The sequence below is a fragment of the Scylla paramamosain genome, unplaced genomic scaffold (genome assembly GCF_035594125.1).
Source record: "Scylla paramamosain isolate STU-SP2022 unplaced genomic scaffold, ASM3559412v1 Contig122, whole genome shotgun sequence".
NCBI lineage: Eukaryota > Metazoa > Arthropoda > Malacostraca > Decapoda > Portunidae > Scylla > Scylla paramamosain.
The window spans coordinates 130,001-147,500 of NW_026973787.1; the positions used below are offsets into that span (position 1 = coordinate 130,001).

The window sequence follows — 17,500 nt, forward strand, 5'->3', positions numbered from 1 at the left end:
CATATTTTCTGACAGATTTTGGTGTGTATGAAATAATCTGGCAGTATTTTTTTTTCTTGGTAACAATCATCTTTTGATATCCTCACGCTAGGAAAAAATAATTATTTTAATTCAAAATGCATTTCTGGCATTGAAGCAAACTGCATAAAAGAAAAATGTTTTTATCAACTGTATTGAGGATTTTTTTTAATTGCTAACCTGTAACTGGCTTTGACTAACAACAGGTTTGGGTATTAGGCCACAACTTGTCATGCAGCACACACACACAAACTTCTAATTCTCTCTCTCTCTCTCTCTCTCTCTCTCTCTCTCTCTCTCTCTCTCTCTCTCTCTCTCTCTCTCTCTCTCTCTCTCACACAAAAAATCTGACCTGAAACAATGACTGTAAACCTCAAGTGAGAATACAACACACACTTCTGCCATTAACATCATATCAATTTCATAAATTTTCATAAATAATTTAGTGTCCACCAGTTTTATAGGAATCCTATGTAAGAACTGGATCTGTGCAATGAAATTATTGAAGGATATGGTGAAATGAATGGCCATCTCTATTTGAGGTACTATATACATATGAAGGCTTTTTTTAAACACAAAGTCCAACTGTGATAGTTCTTCTCTGCATCTTGTAGGTTCATTCACCCATTGTCGCATTGTATTCACCATCATGGTATGCATAAGTTCTTCACTCCATGACCCAACATTTTCTTTCACTTCCATCTTCTCCCAGTTAATTCCTTTAGTGTTGAAGTCACCTACTAAGAACACTTTGTTACTTTTCCTTATCATTTCCTCTATGCTATTTCTTGTTTCTAGTTGCATAGTTTTATATCTGTTGATCTCCCATGCATTAAGTTTGCACATGATTTGCTTGTCTACTTTATTCAGACCCTTAAAAAATTAGCATGTAGTGATGTCACATACCCTAAAGTACCATGCTAACCTTTACACAACTTTTTTCTATTGTCATTGTTATTGATTATTATTATTATTATTATTATTATTATTATTATTATTATTATTATTATTATCATTATCATTATTATTATTTTTGATATAGAAATTAATGTTATATTTATTGTTATTCTCTTGCTCACACACACACACACACACACACACACACACACACACACACACACACACACACACAAATTAGCAGACACATGCACTGAGTCACACTGCACACACCCTCCTCAAAATACACTTCAATACACACACACACACACACACAAAGAAATCAACAAACATATTTAGTTATGCTACACACCCCCTTGTTAGGTATACACACACACACACACACACACACACACACACACACACACACACACACACACACACACAATTATGTATACAAATATGGATGGTTTGGTTTCAAGCCTATTGGAACTTAGACTATTTAAAGAACAATAAACCCAATGTGGTAGGTTTAATGGAAACTAAACTAAAAGAGGAAATAAATGGGATTTGCAAAGGAGGAGACAGAAAAGGAAAGGGAGGAGGAGTGATGATATTGGTAAAAGAGGATATTGTTGTTGAGGAAGTGGAATATGGTGATGGAATGGTGGAAACTTTGAGTATTGTGATTAAGATCAAAGGAAGTGAAAAAAAGGAAAGTTATCATGACTTATGTATCACCAAAAACTAATGCATGGGAGACCAGTAGATATAAAACTATGCAACTAAAAACAAGAAATAGCATAGAGGAAATGATAAGGAAAAGTGTTAAAGTGTTCTTAGTAGGTGACTTCAACACTAAAGGAATTAACTGGGAGGAGATGGAAGTGATAGAAAATGTTGGGTTGTGGAGAGAACTTAGGCACACACACACACACACACACACACACACACACACACACACACCACACACACACACACACACACACACACCTTACCAATTTGAAAAAGAAAAGAGGAGAAAAAAAAAAAAAGAGATCAGGGGAGAAGAGGAAGGAAACAAAAGACAAGAGCAAGTGTAGATAGCCCTAATTAGATACAATGTTGTGTGTGTGAGTGTGTATTTCCCCAGTTTTGACATACAGGAAAAGAACAGTGCTTGTACTGACACATATTTATATCCAGTAATGTCCTGTTTGGCTTTCAAGTGTTTAATATTCCTAATGTGGACTACTTTGTATCCAAGGTGTTCAATCCAAGTTTCAGCATTGCTATGAGAAAAATTGTATTCATTGATATCTTTCATATGAACAGTCATTTGAATTTCTTGCTATATCTTGTATATCTTTAATCACAAAAAAAAAAAAAAAAAAATATATATATATATATATATATATATATATATATATATATATATATATATATATATATATATATATATATATATATATATATATATATATATATATAAAATCTGTCATCTTGGAATTTCTTTGATGCCTTGGATATTATATGATTTCCCCTTTTCATGTATTTATTTATTTATTTATTTAATTTATTTTACGTATTTATTTATTTATTTGTTTATTTATTTATTTATTTTTTGCTAATCTTTCTTCACTATCTTGGTTGATGCTCTTCATATTCTGTTTATGTTCCTTATGGTCTCTCTCAGTATGATGACCATATGATTGTTGAATATTCCAGTTTTGGATGGATCATGGAAATTGTTTCATCTAACTGAATGTCGTTCTTATCATTTTCCTTGGCTTATGTCTTTCCTCTGAACCTGTTCTTAAATGTGTCTGATGATAAGTTATCTTGAAACATTATTCCTAATTCTTTTCACATTCTTAATCTGTGGATTTGTTAATTTCTTATCAGGTAATTTCCTGTCTGTGTCATACTACTCTTGCCAAATTCTGTCTGCACTTTTTGACATTATTATTATTTTTATTATTATTGTTATTATTGTTCAGACATTTAGACAACTTGGAGGGGGAGGTAGGAGGAAAACACAGGTGTATGGAGTTGAGTTTATTCCTGACCAGTTTTGCCTACAGCTTCTTCAGCTGAAGAAGCTGTAGGAAACTGGTCGGGAGTAAACTCAACTCCATACACCTGTGTTTTTCTCCTACCTCCCGTATATATATATATATATATATATATATATATATATATATATATATATATATATATATATATATATATATATATATATATATATATATATATATATATATATATATTCATCTAATCTTTTCTTGATATTTATGATATTTAATAATCCCTCGTTAAAACCACTTATAAGTTTGAAGACATGAATCAGGCCACTTCACACATTCCATGATTCTAAAGAGAGCAAATTGAGTGGTCTGGATTTGTTACTCTATAATTAAGCTGTCTTACCAATCTGAAAACCTCAGTCATGTTGTCTTACCCTTCATCTCTTGGTAAAATTCATACTCAGATCATTGATTTTCATTCAACATACTTTTGCATTTCAGTGAAATTATATAAGCGAGAGAGAGAGAGAGAGAGAGAGAGAGAGAGAGAGAGAGAGAGAGAGAGAGAGAGAGAGAGAGAGAGAGAGAGAGAGAGAGAGAGAGAGAGAGAGAGAGAGAGAGAGAGAGAGAGAGAGAGAGAGAGAGAGAGAGAGAGACAATAAACACTTACTCCATTTCATTGGCTTTTTCAGAGAAGACTCTCAAAATGAACTCTCCTTCTTCATTAGGCTCAAAGGTGGATGGCACAATGCAGTAAGTGCCAGGGGGCAGCTTGAAGCGACAAGACACCTCCCTCATGTTGATGAAGGATGGGGAACGAGCCACTGAGGCAGAATACTTGAAGAAGTTCAGATCTAAAGGCCGAGGAACACCATCTGGGTCTCGTAACTGTAGAGTGAAAATGTGAATATATGTAAGTTTAGCTAGTTACTGATGCCTGCTATTTATCACTCCTTCAAAGGCGTCGGCATGTTGGAAGAATCTCGACTTTGTTGTCTTTGCACATTGCAGTCCTCTCTCTCTATGATATTCTAATGATATGGCCTTCCATTTCACAGGAAGATATTTTTCACACCAGCAGCATTTAAGGCTATGTCTGACTATCATCATATTACCATGTATAACAAATCATAATGATGTGGTCATGAGGAAAGAAATGATGAAAATAATGAGGTGAGTGCTAAGCATTTTAAATATGAATACAAAGCTGAGGGATATGACAAAAAGACAAGGTTTGATCCACAGGAAGAAGAAGAAGAAGAAGAAGGAGAGAGAGAGAGAGAGAGAGAGAGAGAGAGAGAGAGAGACAGAGAGAGAGAGAGAGAGAGAGAGAATGAAGTTATACATTACACATGTGAATTTCTTCCACAACTACAGAGGTCTTGACTTACATAATAAATTGCAAAGCCAATAGTAAGGCACTCTAAGCCAAGCTTCCTCTGTGAACGGCGATTCTTCTGCATCAGTGCCACAATCACTGTACACTTGTTGTCATCATCATCATCAACCTCAGTCAAAGTGATTCTGTACTGAGGATTGTGCCAGAATGTATCTGTTGACAAACAAGTCACACAAGTAAATCCAAAAGTTTAATCATGCAAGAGGTTCCTTGACATAAGCACTAACAGGTCTCAGATATGTAGATACATAGTGGGTGAAGTTGTGGTAAGATCTATGGGACAACAAGAAACTAACATTCTCAGATATGTACACTATCAAGTATTTCTTCAGTGAAAATGGGCATAATAACTAATAAAACAACACAAACCAATGGCCGTTAGACTCACCAAGGAAATTCCTACATCCGCCAGATGAGGAGCCCCTGATCCAGGCTCCCTCAAACCCACTCATCTCCCACTTGTGCTGCACGGAGCCGATGATGTCCTCGTCCTCCAGGGAGTCTGGGTTGAGGTTGGTCATCTCCAGCATGGTGAAGTTGGTCAAGAAGTCCTGAGTAAGTTATGAATTAGAAACAATATGGGAATCTTTCTCTCTTTTTCTTTCTCTTGCCATCTTACATAGTAAAACACACTATCTATCTGTTTGTGTGTAGGTGTGTCTGCTTTTCACAGAAAAACCATTGAACTGACTGTGATGAAATTTGGACTGATACTTAATCCAGGGAGTGACATAGGTTATGTCTTAACTACTTTCAACCCAAAACTGTTAGGTTATTCAATTTTATCTTGACGACACCAGGTCATTCTGCTAGTATGAATAAAATCCTTGGGAAAACCTTTATTAACAGCACAGCCTAAACTTTTCTGCATGGTCAAGAAAGGTACTGAAGAAATATTTCTATCACATGAAAATATGCTTGTTGAAACGCTTAATCAGTACATATCAATTCTGTTTGCCTAATTTAAAAAATCCTTCTTACTTTTTCCTTCAACTTATTCTTCACCTTACACTACAAATACATTTTGAATCTATGTTGTCAATTTAAAAGCATTATTAATTTCTAATGGAACAAGTGTTCACATTTACATAATATGATAAAAATATGTATGTAGTTTCGTGAAGACATCAAACAAATACTGTACAATAAAGAAGGTTCTAAATACTGTAACAATAAAAAAATTATTAGTTTCCAAGAGGCAGAGTATTATCACTAACCTTGAAAGACATCCAAAACTCCCCATCATGTTTAAAGGTGAGACCCATCTCTTCTTTCTCCTCAGGAGGAATGAACTGCCATTCTTGACTCTTGTCACTCCAGGGGCCAACCCACTCTGCTTCATTGCCCCAAGGGTTACGGATGCGCACCAGAGGGATCTTGCCTGACACCCTTGGAGTCTGGATGTCACAATACTTGATGCGAGTGATGGAGTAAGCATGACCACGCACCAGACCATTGTCACAGCGTGCCTCCACCACATTGGGGTCAGGCTGTAGGAGAAAAAGGGGAAAATATATTTTATTGAGAGATATTTGAGGACACGTATTTATATAACTGCAGTATAATTATGTGTGTGTGTGTGTGTGTGTGTGTGTGTGTGTGTGTGTGTGTGTGTCTGTGTGTGTGTCTGTGTGTGTGTGTGTGTGTGTGTGTGTGTGTGTGTGTGTGTGTGTGTGTGTGTGTGTGTGTGTGTATTCAAAAGTGTACATGCAAATAGCCTTTCACACAAATGCACACTCACACACACACACACACACACACACACACACACACAAATTCTCTCTCTCTCTCTCTCTCTCTCTCTCTCTCTCTCTCTCTCTCTCTCTCTCTCTCTCTCTCTCTCTCTCTCTCTCTCTTATAATGTCAACAAAAGTTCCTATAATGTGCTTATTATTATTATTATTTTTTATTATTATTATTTATCCATTTATTTATTTATTTATTTATCTATTTACTTATTCATTATTTTTCTAGGTAATGTAAAAATTTATTATGAATTGTACAGTTAATCATGAGAGAGAGAGAGAGAGAGAGAGAGAGAGAGAGAGAGAGAGAGAGAGAGAGAGAGAGAGAGAGAGAGAGAGAGAGAGAGAGAGAGAGAGAGAGAGAGAGAGAGAGAGAGAGTTTGTGTGTATGTATGTACGTATGTATGTTAGATATTATATTATCGTTATTACTAGGATCTTCCAGACCCACCTCAGGATAGAAGGATTAAATATTCACCCACAATAACACCTTGCAGACCCCCCCCAAGCTCCCAGGACCCCTTGGGAGACCCCCAGACACCCACAGGACCCCCACACACTCCCAGGGGCTTACCTCAGGGGAGAACAGGTCATGTTGATTGTGTTTTTCTGCAATGACGACAGAGTGGTTGCTGACTTGGGTGTGGTGGGCAGGCAAGCTGGTACGCTTTTCCTGTAAGATATAGGGGCTGTTAGTAGTAGTAGTAGTAGTAGTAGTAGTAGTAGTAGTAGTAGTAGTAGTAGTAGTAGTAGTAGTAGTAGTAGTAGTGGTGGTGGTAGTGGTGGTGTGTCTAGAAGTGTTTGAGGATATTTTGGTGTGTTTTGAAGGAGTTTGTATGTTGTAATGTGTTTTTAATGTGTTGTTGTGTGTTTGCAGGTGTGTTGGGGTGTTTAAGGGGTTGTTCCAGAGTGTTTTTTTTAATTATGAATTACCGGTGGACACTGTTCATTAGTTTATTAGCTTTGTGTGATAGGTAAAGTCACTCTTGGTGAGTTTCTGTGGTTTTCAGGTGAATGTCAAAGATGAAGGTATAAAAAATATGTATATTTAGATATATGTACAGAGTTGTGGAGAAAGGGTGTGGCGTGTATGGGGCAACGGATGTCCTCTGTGTGGTGCAGCGCTACACCCTGGCAAGACACTGGTCCTAGCCTCATTGCCACCTGGTGGAAAGGAACAGTCTTGTGGAGCATTGTATTACACCCCAGGTTAGGCATAGCACAGCTGGCCACATACCTACACAGCAAGGCCCCACAGCATACATTAGTTCACCACAGCCCCTTCATAATGAGACTGTCCAATAGTTAATGCAAAAAATTGATAAGTAAAAGAAATCCTTCATATGTATATCATGTACATTTTGCTTACCCCCTGCCCCTTTAAAATAAGACTGTTCCCTTCAAAATAAATAGATGAAATAACTAAATAAGCCTTAACAATTCCTCTTACTCACACACACACACACACACACACACACACACACACACACACACAATTATGTATACAAATATGGATGGTTTGGTTTCAAGCCTATTGGAACTTAGACTATTTAAAGAACAATAAACCCAATGTGGTAGGTTTAATGGAAACTAAACTAAAAGAGGAAATAAATGGGATTTGCAAAGGAGGAGACAGAAAAGGAAAGGGAGGAGGAGTGATGATATTGGTAAAAGAGGATATTGTTGTTGAGGAAGTGGAATATGGTGATGGAATGGTGGAAACTTTGAGTATTGTGATTAAGATCAAAGGAAGTGAAAAAAGGAAAGTTATCATGACTTATGTATCACCACAAACTAATGCATGGGAGACCAGTAGATATAAAACTATGCAACTAAAAACAAGAAATAGCATAGAGGAAATGATAAGGAAAAGTGACAAAGTGTTCTTAGTAGGTGACTTCAACACTAAAGGAATTAACTGGGAGGAGATGGAAGTGATAGAAAATGTTGGGTTGTGGAGAGAACTTAGGCACACACACACACACACACACACACACACACACACACACACACACACACACACACACACACACACACACACGCACACACACACACACACACACACCTTACCAATTTGAAAAAGAAAAGAGGAGAAAAAAAAAGAGGTCAAGGGAGAAGAGGAAGGAAACAAAAGACAAGAGCAAGTGTAGATAGCCCTAATTAGATACAATGTTGTGTGTGTGAGTGTGTATTTCCCCAGTTTTGACATACAGGAAAAGAACAGTGCTTGTACTGACACATATTTATATCCAGTAATGTCCTGTTTGGCTTTCAAGTGTTTAATATTCCTAATGTGGACTACTTTGTATCCAAGGTGTTCAATCCAAGTTTCAGCGTTGCTATGAGAAAAATTGTATTCATTGATATCTTTCATATGAACAGTCATTTGAATTTCTTGCTGTATCTTGTATCTCTTTAATCACAAAAAAAAAAAAAAAAAAAAAAATATATATATATATATATATATATATATATATATATATATATATATATATATATATATATATATATATATATATATATATATATATATATATATATATATATATATATATATATATATATATAAAATCTGTCATCTTGGAATTTCTTTGATGCCTTGGATATTATATGATTTCCCCTTTTCATGTATTTATTTATTTATTTATTTTATTTATTTTACGTATTTATTTATTTGTTTATTTATTTATTTATTTTTTGCTAATCTTTCTTCACTATCTTGGTTGCTGCTCTTCATATTCTGTTTATGTTCCTTATGGTCTCTCTCAGTATGATGACCATATGATTGTTGAATATTCCAGTTTTGGATGGATCATGGAAATTGTTTCATCTAACTGAATGTCGTTCTTATAAGAACATAACATAAGAAATAAGGGAAGCTGCAAGAAGCGACCAGGCTTACACGTGGCAGTCCCTGATCATTTTCCTTGGCTTATGTCTTTCCTCTGAACCTGTTTTTAAGTGTGTCTGATGATAAGTTATCTTGAAACATTATTCCTAATTCTTTTCACATTCTTAATCTGTGGATTTGTTAATTTCTTATCAGGTAATTTCCTGTCTGTGTCATGCTACTCTTGCCAAATTCTGTCTGCACTTTTTGACATTATTATTATTTTTATTATTATTGTTATTATTGTTCAGACATTTAGACAACTTGGAGGGGGAGGTAGGAGGAAAACACAGGTGTATGGAGTTGAGTTTATTCCTGACCAGTTTTGCCTACAGCTTCTTCAGCTGAAGAAGCTGTAGGAAACTGGTCGGGAGTAAACTCAACTCCATACACCTGTGTTTTTCTCCTACCTCCCGTATATATATATATATATATATATATATATATATATATATATATATATATATATATATATATATATATATATATATATATATATATATATATATATATATATATATATATATATATATATATATATATTCATCTAATCTTTTCTTGATATTTATGATATTTAATAATCCCTTGTTAAAACCACTTATAAGTTTGAAGACATGAATCAGGCCACTTCACACATTCCATGATTCTAAAGAGAGCAAATTGAGTGGTCTGGATTTGTTACTCTATAATTAAGCTGTCTTACCAATCTGAAAACCTCAGTCATGTTGTCTTACCCTTCATCTCTTGGTAAAATTCATACTCAGATCATTGATTTTCATTCAACATACTTTTTGCATTTCAGTGAAATTATATAAGAGAGAGAGAGAGAGAGAGAGAGAGAGAGAGAGAGAGAGAGAGAGAGAGAGAGAGAGAGAGAGAGAGAGAGAGAGAGAGAGAGAGAGAGAGAGAGAGAGAGAGAGAGAGAGAGAGAGAGAGAGAGAGAGAGAGAGAGAGAGAGAGAGAGAGAGAGAGAGAGAGAGAGAGAGAGAGAGAGAGAGAGAGAGAGAGAGAGAGAGAGAGAGAGAGAGAGAGAGAGAGAGAGAGAGAGAGAGAGAGAGAGAGAGAGAGAGAGAGAGAGAGAGAGAGAGAGAGAGAGAGAGAGAGAGAGACAATAAACACTTACTCCATTTCATTGGCTTTTTCAGAGAAGACTCTCAAAATGAACTCTCCTTCTTCATTAGGCTCAAAGGTGGATGGCACAATGCAGTAAGTGCCAGGGGGCAGCTTGAAGCGACAAGACACCTCCCTCATGTTGATGAAGGATGGGGAACGAGCCACTGAGGCAGAATACTTGAAGAAGTTCAGATCTAAAGGCCGAGGAACACCATCTGGGTCTCGTAACTGTAGAGTGAAAATGTGAATATATGCAAGTTTAGCTAGTTACTGATGCCTGCTATTTATCACTCCTTCAAAGGCGTCGGCATGTTGGAAGAATCTCGACTTTGTTGTCTTTGCACATTGCAGTCCTCTCTCTCTATGATATTCTAATGATATGGCCTTCCATTTCACAGGAAGATATTTTTCACACCAGCAGCATTTAAGGCTATGTCTGTGATGAAATTTGGACTGATACTTGATCCAGGGAGTGACATAGGTTATGTCTGTGATAGGCTGTGAATAGCTGGGAGAGGGTGTGACAGGTTGTGAGAGGCTGGGAGAGGCTGAGAAAAGACAGTGAGAGGCTGGAAGATGGTGGAGAAAATAATGGGAAACTGGAAAAATGAGAGGGAGAGATGGAAAGAGACACATAGGTACACAGACACACCTGTAGGAAGGCCTCATTAATATCCCCTTATCAGCTGGAGGGAGGGCTACAGCTAATAATCTTTTCTTCTTCCTCATCCGTGCCTCCTCCTCGTCCTCTTCTTCCTCTTCCTCCTCCACTTCGTACTCTGGAACTGGCGACCCCACCACTGGCACCTCGGACATGGCCTCCTGCGGGATGCTAAGGTAGTTAGGGTACTGTCCGAGTTAGCGTGTGTGTGTATGTTGGTTAAGTTTGGTTAAGTGTTAAATAAAGAATGGTATTTTATATTAATTTCAATCTATTTATCCACTTATTATCTGTATTTTTAAGATACATGTAGCATTTGAACTGTAAACCTTTCTAACTGTCTATCTCCTGCACACCCAGCTTGTCAACACCCCTGTGCCTGCAAACGGGTCACTGAACATTAAATAAACTTGTCCGAGTCCCCTACATACACACAAGTGGCTGGCCAGACAATGCATCAACTCAAACAATGGATAAACAGTGGGAATGTGCTGGTCTGAGCCCCCAAAACACACTAGTGCCTGGCCAGACACTGCATAGGCACAGATGGGGGGCTGGTTTGGCCTGACAGCACCCTCCAGTGTTCATGTAAATTCAGACTACCATTTGTAATTCTATTTTGGGGAGCCACACCTCAGAGAGTCTTCTTTTATTGCAGTTTTGTCTCCCACGGCTGGCTGGTGCCCCTCCTACATAACAAAATAAATAGATAATGTTTTTTTTTATCAGTTAGAGGACTTTTCATCTCTACCTGTTGAAATAAGATTATCTCAGAAAGTTTAAAAATGGATGCACTACTACTACTACTACTACTACTACTACTACTACTTACCCTGAACAATACCTCATCCTCAGCATCAGAGGACGGACCCTCCCCCTCCTCACTGACTAACTGTTGTTGTTGTTGCAGTTGTTGTTGTAATAGAATCAACCTCTTCCTCTCCCTCTCTCTCTGACGTGCCTCCCTCCTGGCTTCCCTCTCTCTCTCCTCCTCCTCTCCTTCCTCTCCCTCCTCTCTTGCTTCTCTCTCTCTCTTGCTGCTGTTGCAATCTCTGGGTCCACAATGTCCTCGTTGATTCTTGGGATTTGCTGCAAAAGGAGAGAGAGAGAGAGAGAGTCAGTGGAAGTGAGAGAGAGGATGAGAGAGAAGGGTAAAAGTATTATTGTAAGTTTGTGGGATCTGTGAGAGAGAGAGAGAGAGAGAGAGAGAGAGAGAGAGAGAGAGAGAGAGAGAGAGAGAGAGAGAGAGAGAGAGAGAGAGAGAAATATGTAATAATAATAATAATAATAAGAAGAAGAAGAAGAAGAAGAAGAAGAAATGATGAGATAATAAGAGAAATAATGAGAAAGACAAAATATGTAATAATAATAATAATAATAATAATAATAATAATAATAATAATAATAATAACAATAACAATAATAATAATAATAATAATAATAATAATAATATCTAAAACATTCTCTCTCTCTCTCTCTCTCTCTCTCTCTCTCTCTCTCTCTCTCTCTCTCTCTCTCTCTCTCTCTCTCTCTCTCTCTCTCTCTCTCTCTCTCTCTCTCTCTCTCTCTCTCTCTCTCTCTCTCTCTCTCTCTCTCTCTCTCTCTCTCTCTCTCTCTTTTTCTCCTAGTGGTAATTTAAAAGATTTCTTAAAGGAATTGGAGAATATTAGTGTTTATATCTGGTCCTAAGTGAACTACATTCAACATTCAATGAATATTGAATTGATCCATGTGGTCAACTGGCTGGAATCCAATAAATTATCTCTTAACATAAACAAAACTCACTATATGTTGCTCACACACACAGTAAAAGTCCGAACCTACCAGTGTCCTACATTTAGGGACCTTAACACGATTCTTGCTATACGACCCACCGGTGGGTCACCAGCGTTCGGCCACTGTTGCAATATGACCCACCGGTGGGTCGTACAGCAGTTTTTATAGTTGTCATGTTTCCATCTTACTAATCACAGAAATTGGATTATATAGTAAAACTGCAATAAACAGTATGTGTAGGATGGCACAGTAAACACTTATTGATAAGTAATATGAAGTTTATTTCAATTTTACAGTTATGAAAAAAGTAAACGAAAAATGATTTTTTTTTGTATTTTTTTCCTAATACATGGAATAAAATGCATTTTTCTCCTTCAGATGAGCATGAATTCTCTCTGTTAAATGAAAATAATATTTTTTTCATATTGTTCTTCTAATAAATGCAAGAAATCCCTTTAGAACATAAATCCTTTATATGACAAAATTAATAATTGAAACAGATTGGACTTTCCTTATGAAGCTTCAATTATCTTCTTTATTGATCTTTTCACTTTGAATGCTTAGTTTCAAAGCATGACAGACAGAGATAAGGCTTGCCATCACATGAGCTGCAAAATGTAGATATTTTCTTTGCTCTTTTTGATGCTACTTTACTTCCTTCGTTTGTGGATATCATTTCATAACACCCTACACATCTCTTTCGAGACTCTCTCTTTGATCCTTCAGCTTCTGACAGAAAATGCTGTGGGCCTGAGGGACTGACTTTGTATGATAGTTTCCTGCCTGGTCTTATTTTTTCAAATGGACTATCAGTTAGAAGTGAAAGAATGATTGACTCCTTGAATTGCAATAAGGTCCATTTTTTGTCTGAAAGATATTTGTTGAAAATAATGAAAGCATTCACTACACAAGATCCTGTGACTAACTCAAGTGCAACTTTTTTATACCATTTTCTGTTTTTTCTCAGTGCTGTATAATATGATGACAATTGATCTGAAAGATCAACTCCTTTTTTTGCTTTATTGTAATCCATTACACACTTAGGTTTTTTTATTTCTTCTCCATTTCTTGAAAGTTTACCTGTTGCAATTAGTTTGTCATCATGCTCAGGAACTGTTGATAAAATAAATACATTTCTCTTATCTTTCCAATTGAAGACCTTGATGCCTTCATCATTTTCAAGAGAAGCTACTTCACCTTTCTTGATTTTGGCCTTAGTCACTTCCTTTGGAAGGCCTTTACGGAAGGCACGCACTGTGCCACACAGAAAATATATAGAAAATTGTTAGGAATGGAAGGCATATTGTAATACATATAGAGATGCAGTGAAAATTGACAAAAAAAGTTTGTCCACCGGTGGGTCGTATCGCAGTAATATCATATATTTTTCACAGTATGCGATGCGACCCACCGGTGGGCAAACATTTTGAGGGTGCGGGAGCGTTTAGGTATGCTGCCAGACTTCACTCACCTCCTCTCACTTCGCTGGCATGAGCCACACTGACGTGCCGAAGGTTTCTGTGAACCGCAGTGAGGGAGGGTTTGCCGCGCTACCAGCCGCAAGAAATGTGTTAAACTCCTAGAAACTGGAGACATTACTGTATTCCAGACCTTGCCGTTTGTATACAAAGCTCTTAATACAAACATAACAGACACAGGCTCATGATATTCAGTTAAGACAGACAGGTAACTTAAGATACCCTTCTGCTGAACCTCCCGTGCCCAACAGAGTGTCGTCTCACGAGGAACCAAGCACTGGACCCAGCTCTCGTAATTATTTGTTGTATTTATTATTTTTCCCATTGTAATCAGCTCTACTATTATAAACATATAATTGTAATTTGTAGTAATTATTATTATTATTATTATTTGCTTGTGTTATTGGTATCATTATTTCTTGCAAGTATCTATAATTTGATTGGGTTAAAGTTATGAATTACTTACTATATAATTATGTACTGTTTTTTTTTCATGATAGCTGAATAAAACACTGGTCTTAATAAACCTTAGTGTAAAACATTCATTGGTCCACAAAGGCCTTGTGGTCCACAGACTGGCCATCACATATCAGAATGTCTATATACCAGTCTGTCTGTATATATTAACACCAATATATATCATTTAATCAATCAATCACTCTGTAAGGAAAATATACACAAATAAATACAATAACAGCAGATATATATATATATATACTCTCTCTCTCTCTCTCTCTCTCTCTCTCTCTCTCTCTCTCTCACCTGCTGGAGGAGGGAGATCAGCCAAGCCACAGGTAACCCAGGTGTGTGTGGCCCACCTCCACCTCCCTGGAACAACCTGAGGGGGAGGAGGTGGTCAGAAGTAGTAGTAGTAGTAGTAGTAGTAGTAGTAGTAGTAGTAGTAGTAGTAGTAGTAGTAGTAGTAGTAGTAGTAGTAGTAGTAAGATTGATTTTCTATCTGTCTCTCCTTTCTGTATGTAAAAAACTTTCTCTCTCTCTCTCTCTCTCTCTCTCTCTCTCTCTCTCTCTCTCTCTCTCTCTCTCTCTCTCTCTCTCTCTCTCTCACCTGTATGACATTCCCTGCCTGCACTGTCATGGGGGAGTGGGGCTGTGGGGTTGAAGCATATTGGGGCAACACCTGAATAACCCTTGTTGTGGCGGTGGTGGCAGTGGTGGTGGTGGTGGTGGCAGTGTCAGTCCCCTCAGCTGCATCATAAGGGTACTGGAACTGTTGGAAGGAGGGGGTTAGTTTGGGGGTTGATAATTGACCTGTGAAAGAATTACTTGTGTGTAATTAGTGACAGTTATATAAGTAATGTGTGTGTGTGTGTGTGTGTGTGTGTGTGTGTGTGTGTGTGTGTGTGTGTGTGTGTGTGTGTGTGTGTGTGTGTGTGTGTGTGTGTGTGTGTGTGTGAGCTCTCCCCTGCCTCTCCTGCTGTGGCTGTGTTGAGTGCCACAGTGCTGCAGTGCCACAGGCAGTGACAACCAGCCTGCCTGCCTCTTCTTACCTGCTGTGGTTGTGGAGGGTAGGGCCAGCTGTACACCTGCTGTGGCTGTTGCTGCTGCTGCTGCTGCTGTAGGGGGAGCAGGGGGCGCAGCGGAGGGCAGCTCTGAGTCGCTCCTGGTGTGGGGCGGGGGACAGAGGCTGTGGTAGGGACTGGTGTGGCTGATGGTGGGTGGGGCGGGGCTCGGGGCCGGGGGGTGCAGGACGGAGGGCTCGTCGTCGCCGCTGTCGTGTCCCCCGGGGGGCACCCGCGCCTCTTCCTCCTCCTCCTCCTCCTCCTCCTCCTCCTGTGGCAGGAAGCCCTTCAGGTCAGGGCGGGGCAGCCGCAGCGCACCCTTTGCCCCAAGCCTGAAGGTGATTGGGCCGGGGCGGGCGGGGCGCAGACCTCCTCCTCCCCCACAGGGAGGGGCAGGGAGAGGTTTGGTGGGGATCCAGTGTGTCAGGGCAGGGTGGGGTGGAGGTGGCTCAGGTCCCTCCCAGCACACACACTACTGCAATATATAAAATAAATTAGACAGGGCTTAACAACAACAACAACAACAATTAATAATAATAATAATAAAAAACAATGCTAGGTTAGGTTGCGGGTTCCCAGTCAACAGTTGGTGTCAATAATGAGACAATAATTAAACAATTGCAATAATTACTGTTTAAATAAGATAATACAAAAATAATAAGAGATGCAATTATTTTTTTTTATGTAATCTGAACAAAATAATACAAAATAATAGTATTTCTATGTTAATTTAAGCACAGAAACAAATAAATCAATAAAAACAGTACAAAAAACAATAAGATATACAATTATTTTCATGTAATCTTAGCATGAAAATACACAAATAAATAAAATAAAAAAATACCAAGATATACAATTATTGGTGTATGATAAGCACAATAATCACTGTTCTGGAAAACAAGATTATTTGAGGCAGTGAATAATGTCACTGGCTCTTCTTGTGCTGTGCATCTGGTGATATCACTGCATGCTGCTCACAGGGGACTAGTTGTCGGCAGTGTCCGAGTGCTGCCTGCTGTTGAAGCTGTGGTAGGACGCTGCGTCTGGTGATGACCATTAAAAACTTCCTGGTGTTGAATTCATAGGAAATAAGGATCACCTGAAGATCCGCCACCCCAGCCGCACTCGGGGTGGCAGATCTTCAGATGAGACAATCCGGGGTGGCGGATCTTCAGGTGATCCCAAACTTTTAATGAAGTAAACTTTTTTCTGCATTTTTTATACCCACTCAGTTTTTTAATGCATTCATGTTGTTAGGTTAGGTTAGGTAAGGTAAGGCTAACCTAACCTAACCTAACCTAACCAAGTGAGAGAGTCTGGGGTGGCGGATCTTCAGGTGAGACAATCTGGGGTGGCGGATCTTCAGGTGATCCGGAAATAATTGTGGTATTACATGTGAAGATGTTAATTGATGTCTCTGTTGCTTTTTGGCAATTAGTTTGATTAATTCTGAGCTTAAAAACAAACAAAAAACCAACTCCAATCAAAATTCTGCGTTTCCCGAGGCCATGACACCATATTTGCCTCGAAACAGACCCCATTCGCGAAGCGCCACGACTGGCCAAGCCCTTAAGCCTTTCCCTCCCACCGGCCAATCAGAATTCACCTTATTTAACCCTTCATATCGACTGTAATTATTCATTTTATCAGTTATTCTTTGTGTGTGTGTGTGTGTGTGTGTGTGTGTGTGTGTGTGTGTGTGTGTGTGTGTCTGTTTCACTCATATAAAGTATAAGAATACAAGCTTATTTAATTATTTATCAATTAATTAATTTGAAAATAATGTTGAATATTTATTTATTTATTTATCTATTTAATTTCCGTCAGTGTGCCTTGAATTAAGCCAAGCCAGGCCAAAATCATTGTTATATTACAATTACACAATATATTCCAGTAAAAACTTACCATCTAATTGATAAAACAATAAAAGTAACAATAATAATCCATATTTTTATAAGTTACACTAAATATTACAATGAAAACCGTGTACTTGTCACATCAATAAAGTCAATAATGCT

General features: G+C 38.0%; 2 protein-coding genes across 2 annotated transcripts in view; both read right to left on the reverse strand.

Moving 5' to 3' along the window:
- The window catches only part of LOC135099386 (calpain-B-like), a 42,409-nt gene extending 32,224 nt beyond the window's left edge, over nt 1-10,185 (reverse strand). Inside the window, exons 1-6 of the mRNA XM_064001723.1 lie at nt 10,058-10,185; nt 7,107-7,281; nt 5,517-5,789; nt 4,688-4,850; nt 4,292-4,452; nt 3,571-3,788 (exon numbers count right to left, since the gene is read on the reverse strand). Coding sequence (XP_063857793.1) covers nt 3,571-3,788; nt 4,292-4,452; nt 4,688-4,850; nt 5,517-5,789; nt 7,107-7,281; nt 10,058-10,185 — 1,118 coding nt within the window. The remainder of the gene's footprint in view (nt 1-3,570; nt 3,789-4,291; nt 4,453-4,687; nt 4,851-5,516; nt 5,790-7,106; nt 7,282-10,057) is intronic.
- Nucleotides 10,057-17,023, reverse strand: LOC135099387 (uncharacterized). The gene is made up of 8 exons (XM_064001724.1): nt 17,019-17,023; nt 16,461-16,621; nt 15,471-15,649; nt 15,029-15,190; nt 14,725-14,800; nt 11,541-11,797; nt 10,700-10,869; nt 10,057-10,275 (listed from the first exon to the last, which is right to left on the reverse strand). Exons 1-8 carry the CDS (start codon nt 17,021-17,023, stop codon nt 10,242-10,244), a joined length of 1,044 nt encoding a protein of 347 aa, XP_063857794.1. The 3' UTR covers nt 10,057-10,241.
- Nucleotides 17,024-17,500: the final 477 nt, after the last annotated feature.

What these genes read in the sequence shown, in the direction of transcription:
- LOC135099387 (XM_064001724.1), bottom strand. An exon ending in CTGCCGACAACTAGTCCCCT is followed by an intron (nt 15,650 to 16,460) that starts GTGAGCAGCATG and finishes CCCGGCCCCGAG; the next exon opens with CCCCGCCCCACCCACCATCA. An exon ending in TTAATGAGGCCTTCCTACAG is followed by an intron (nt 10,276 to 10,699) that starts GTGTGTCTGTGT and finishes TTCACTCTACAG; the next exon opens with TTACGAGACCCAGATGGTGT.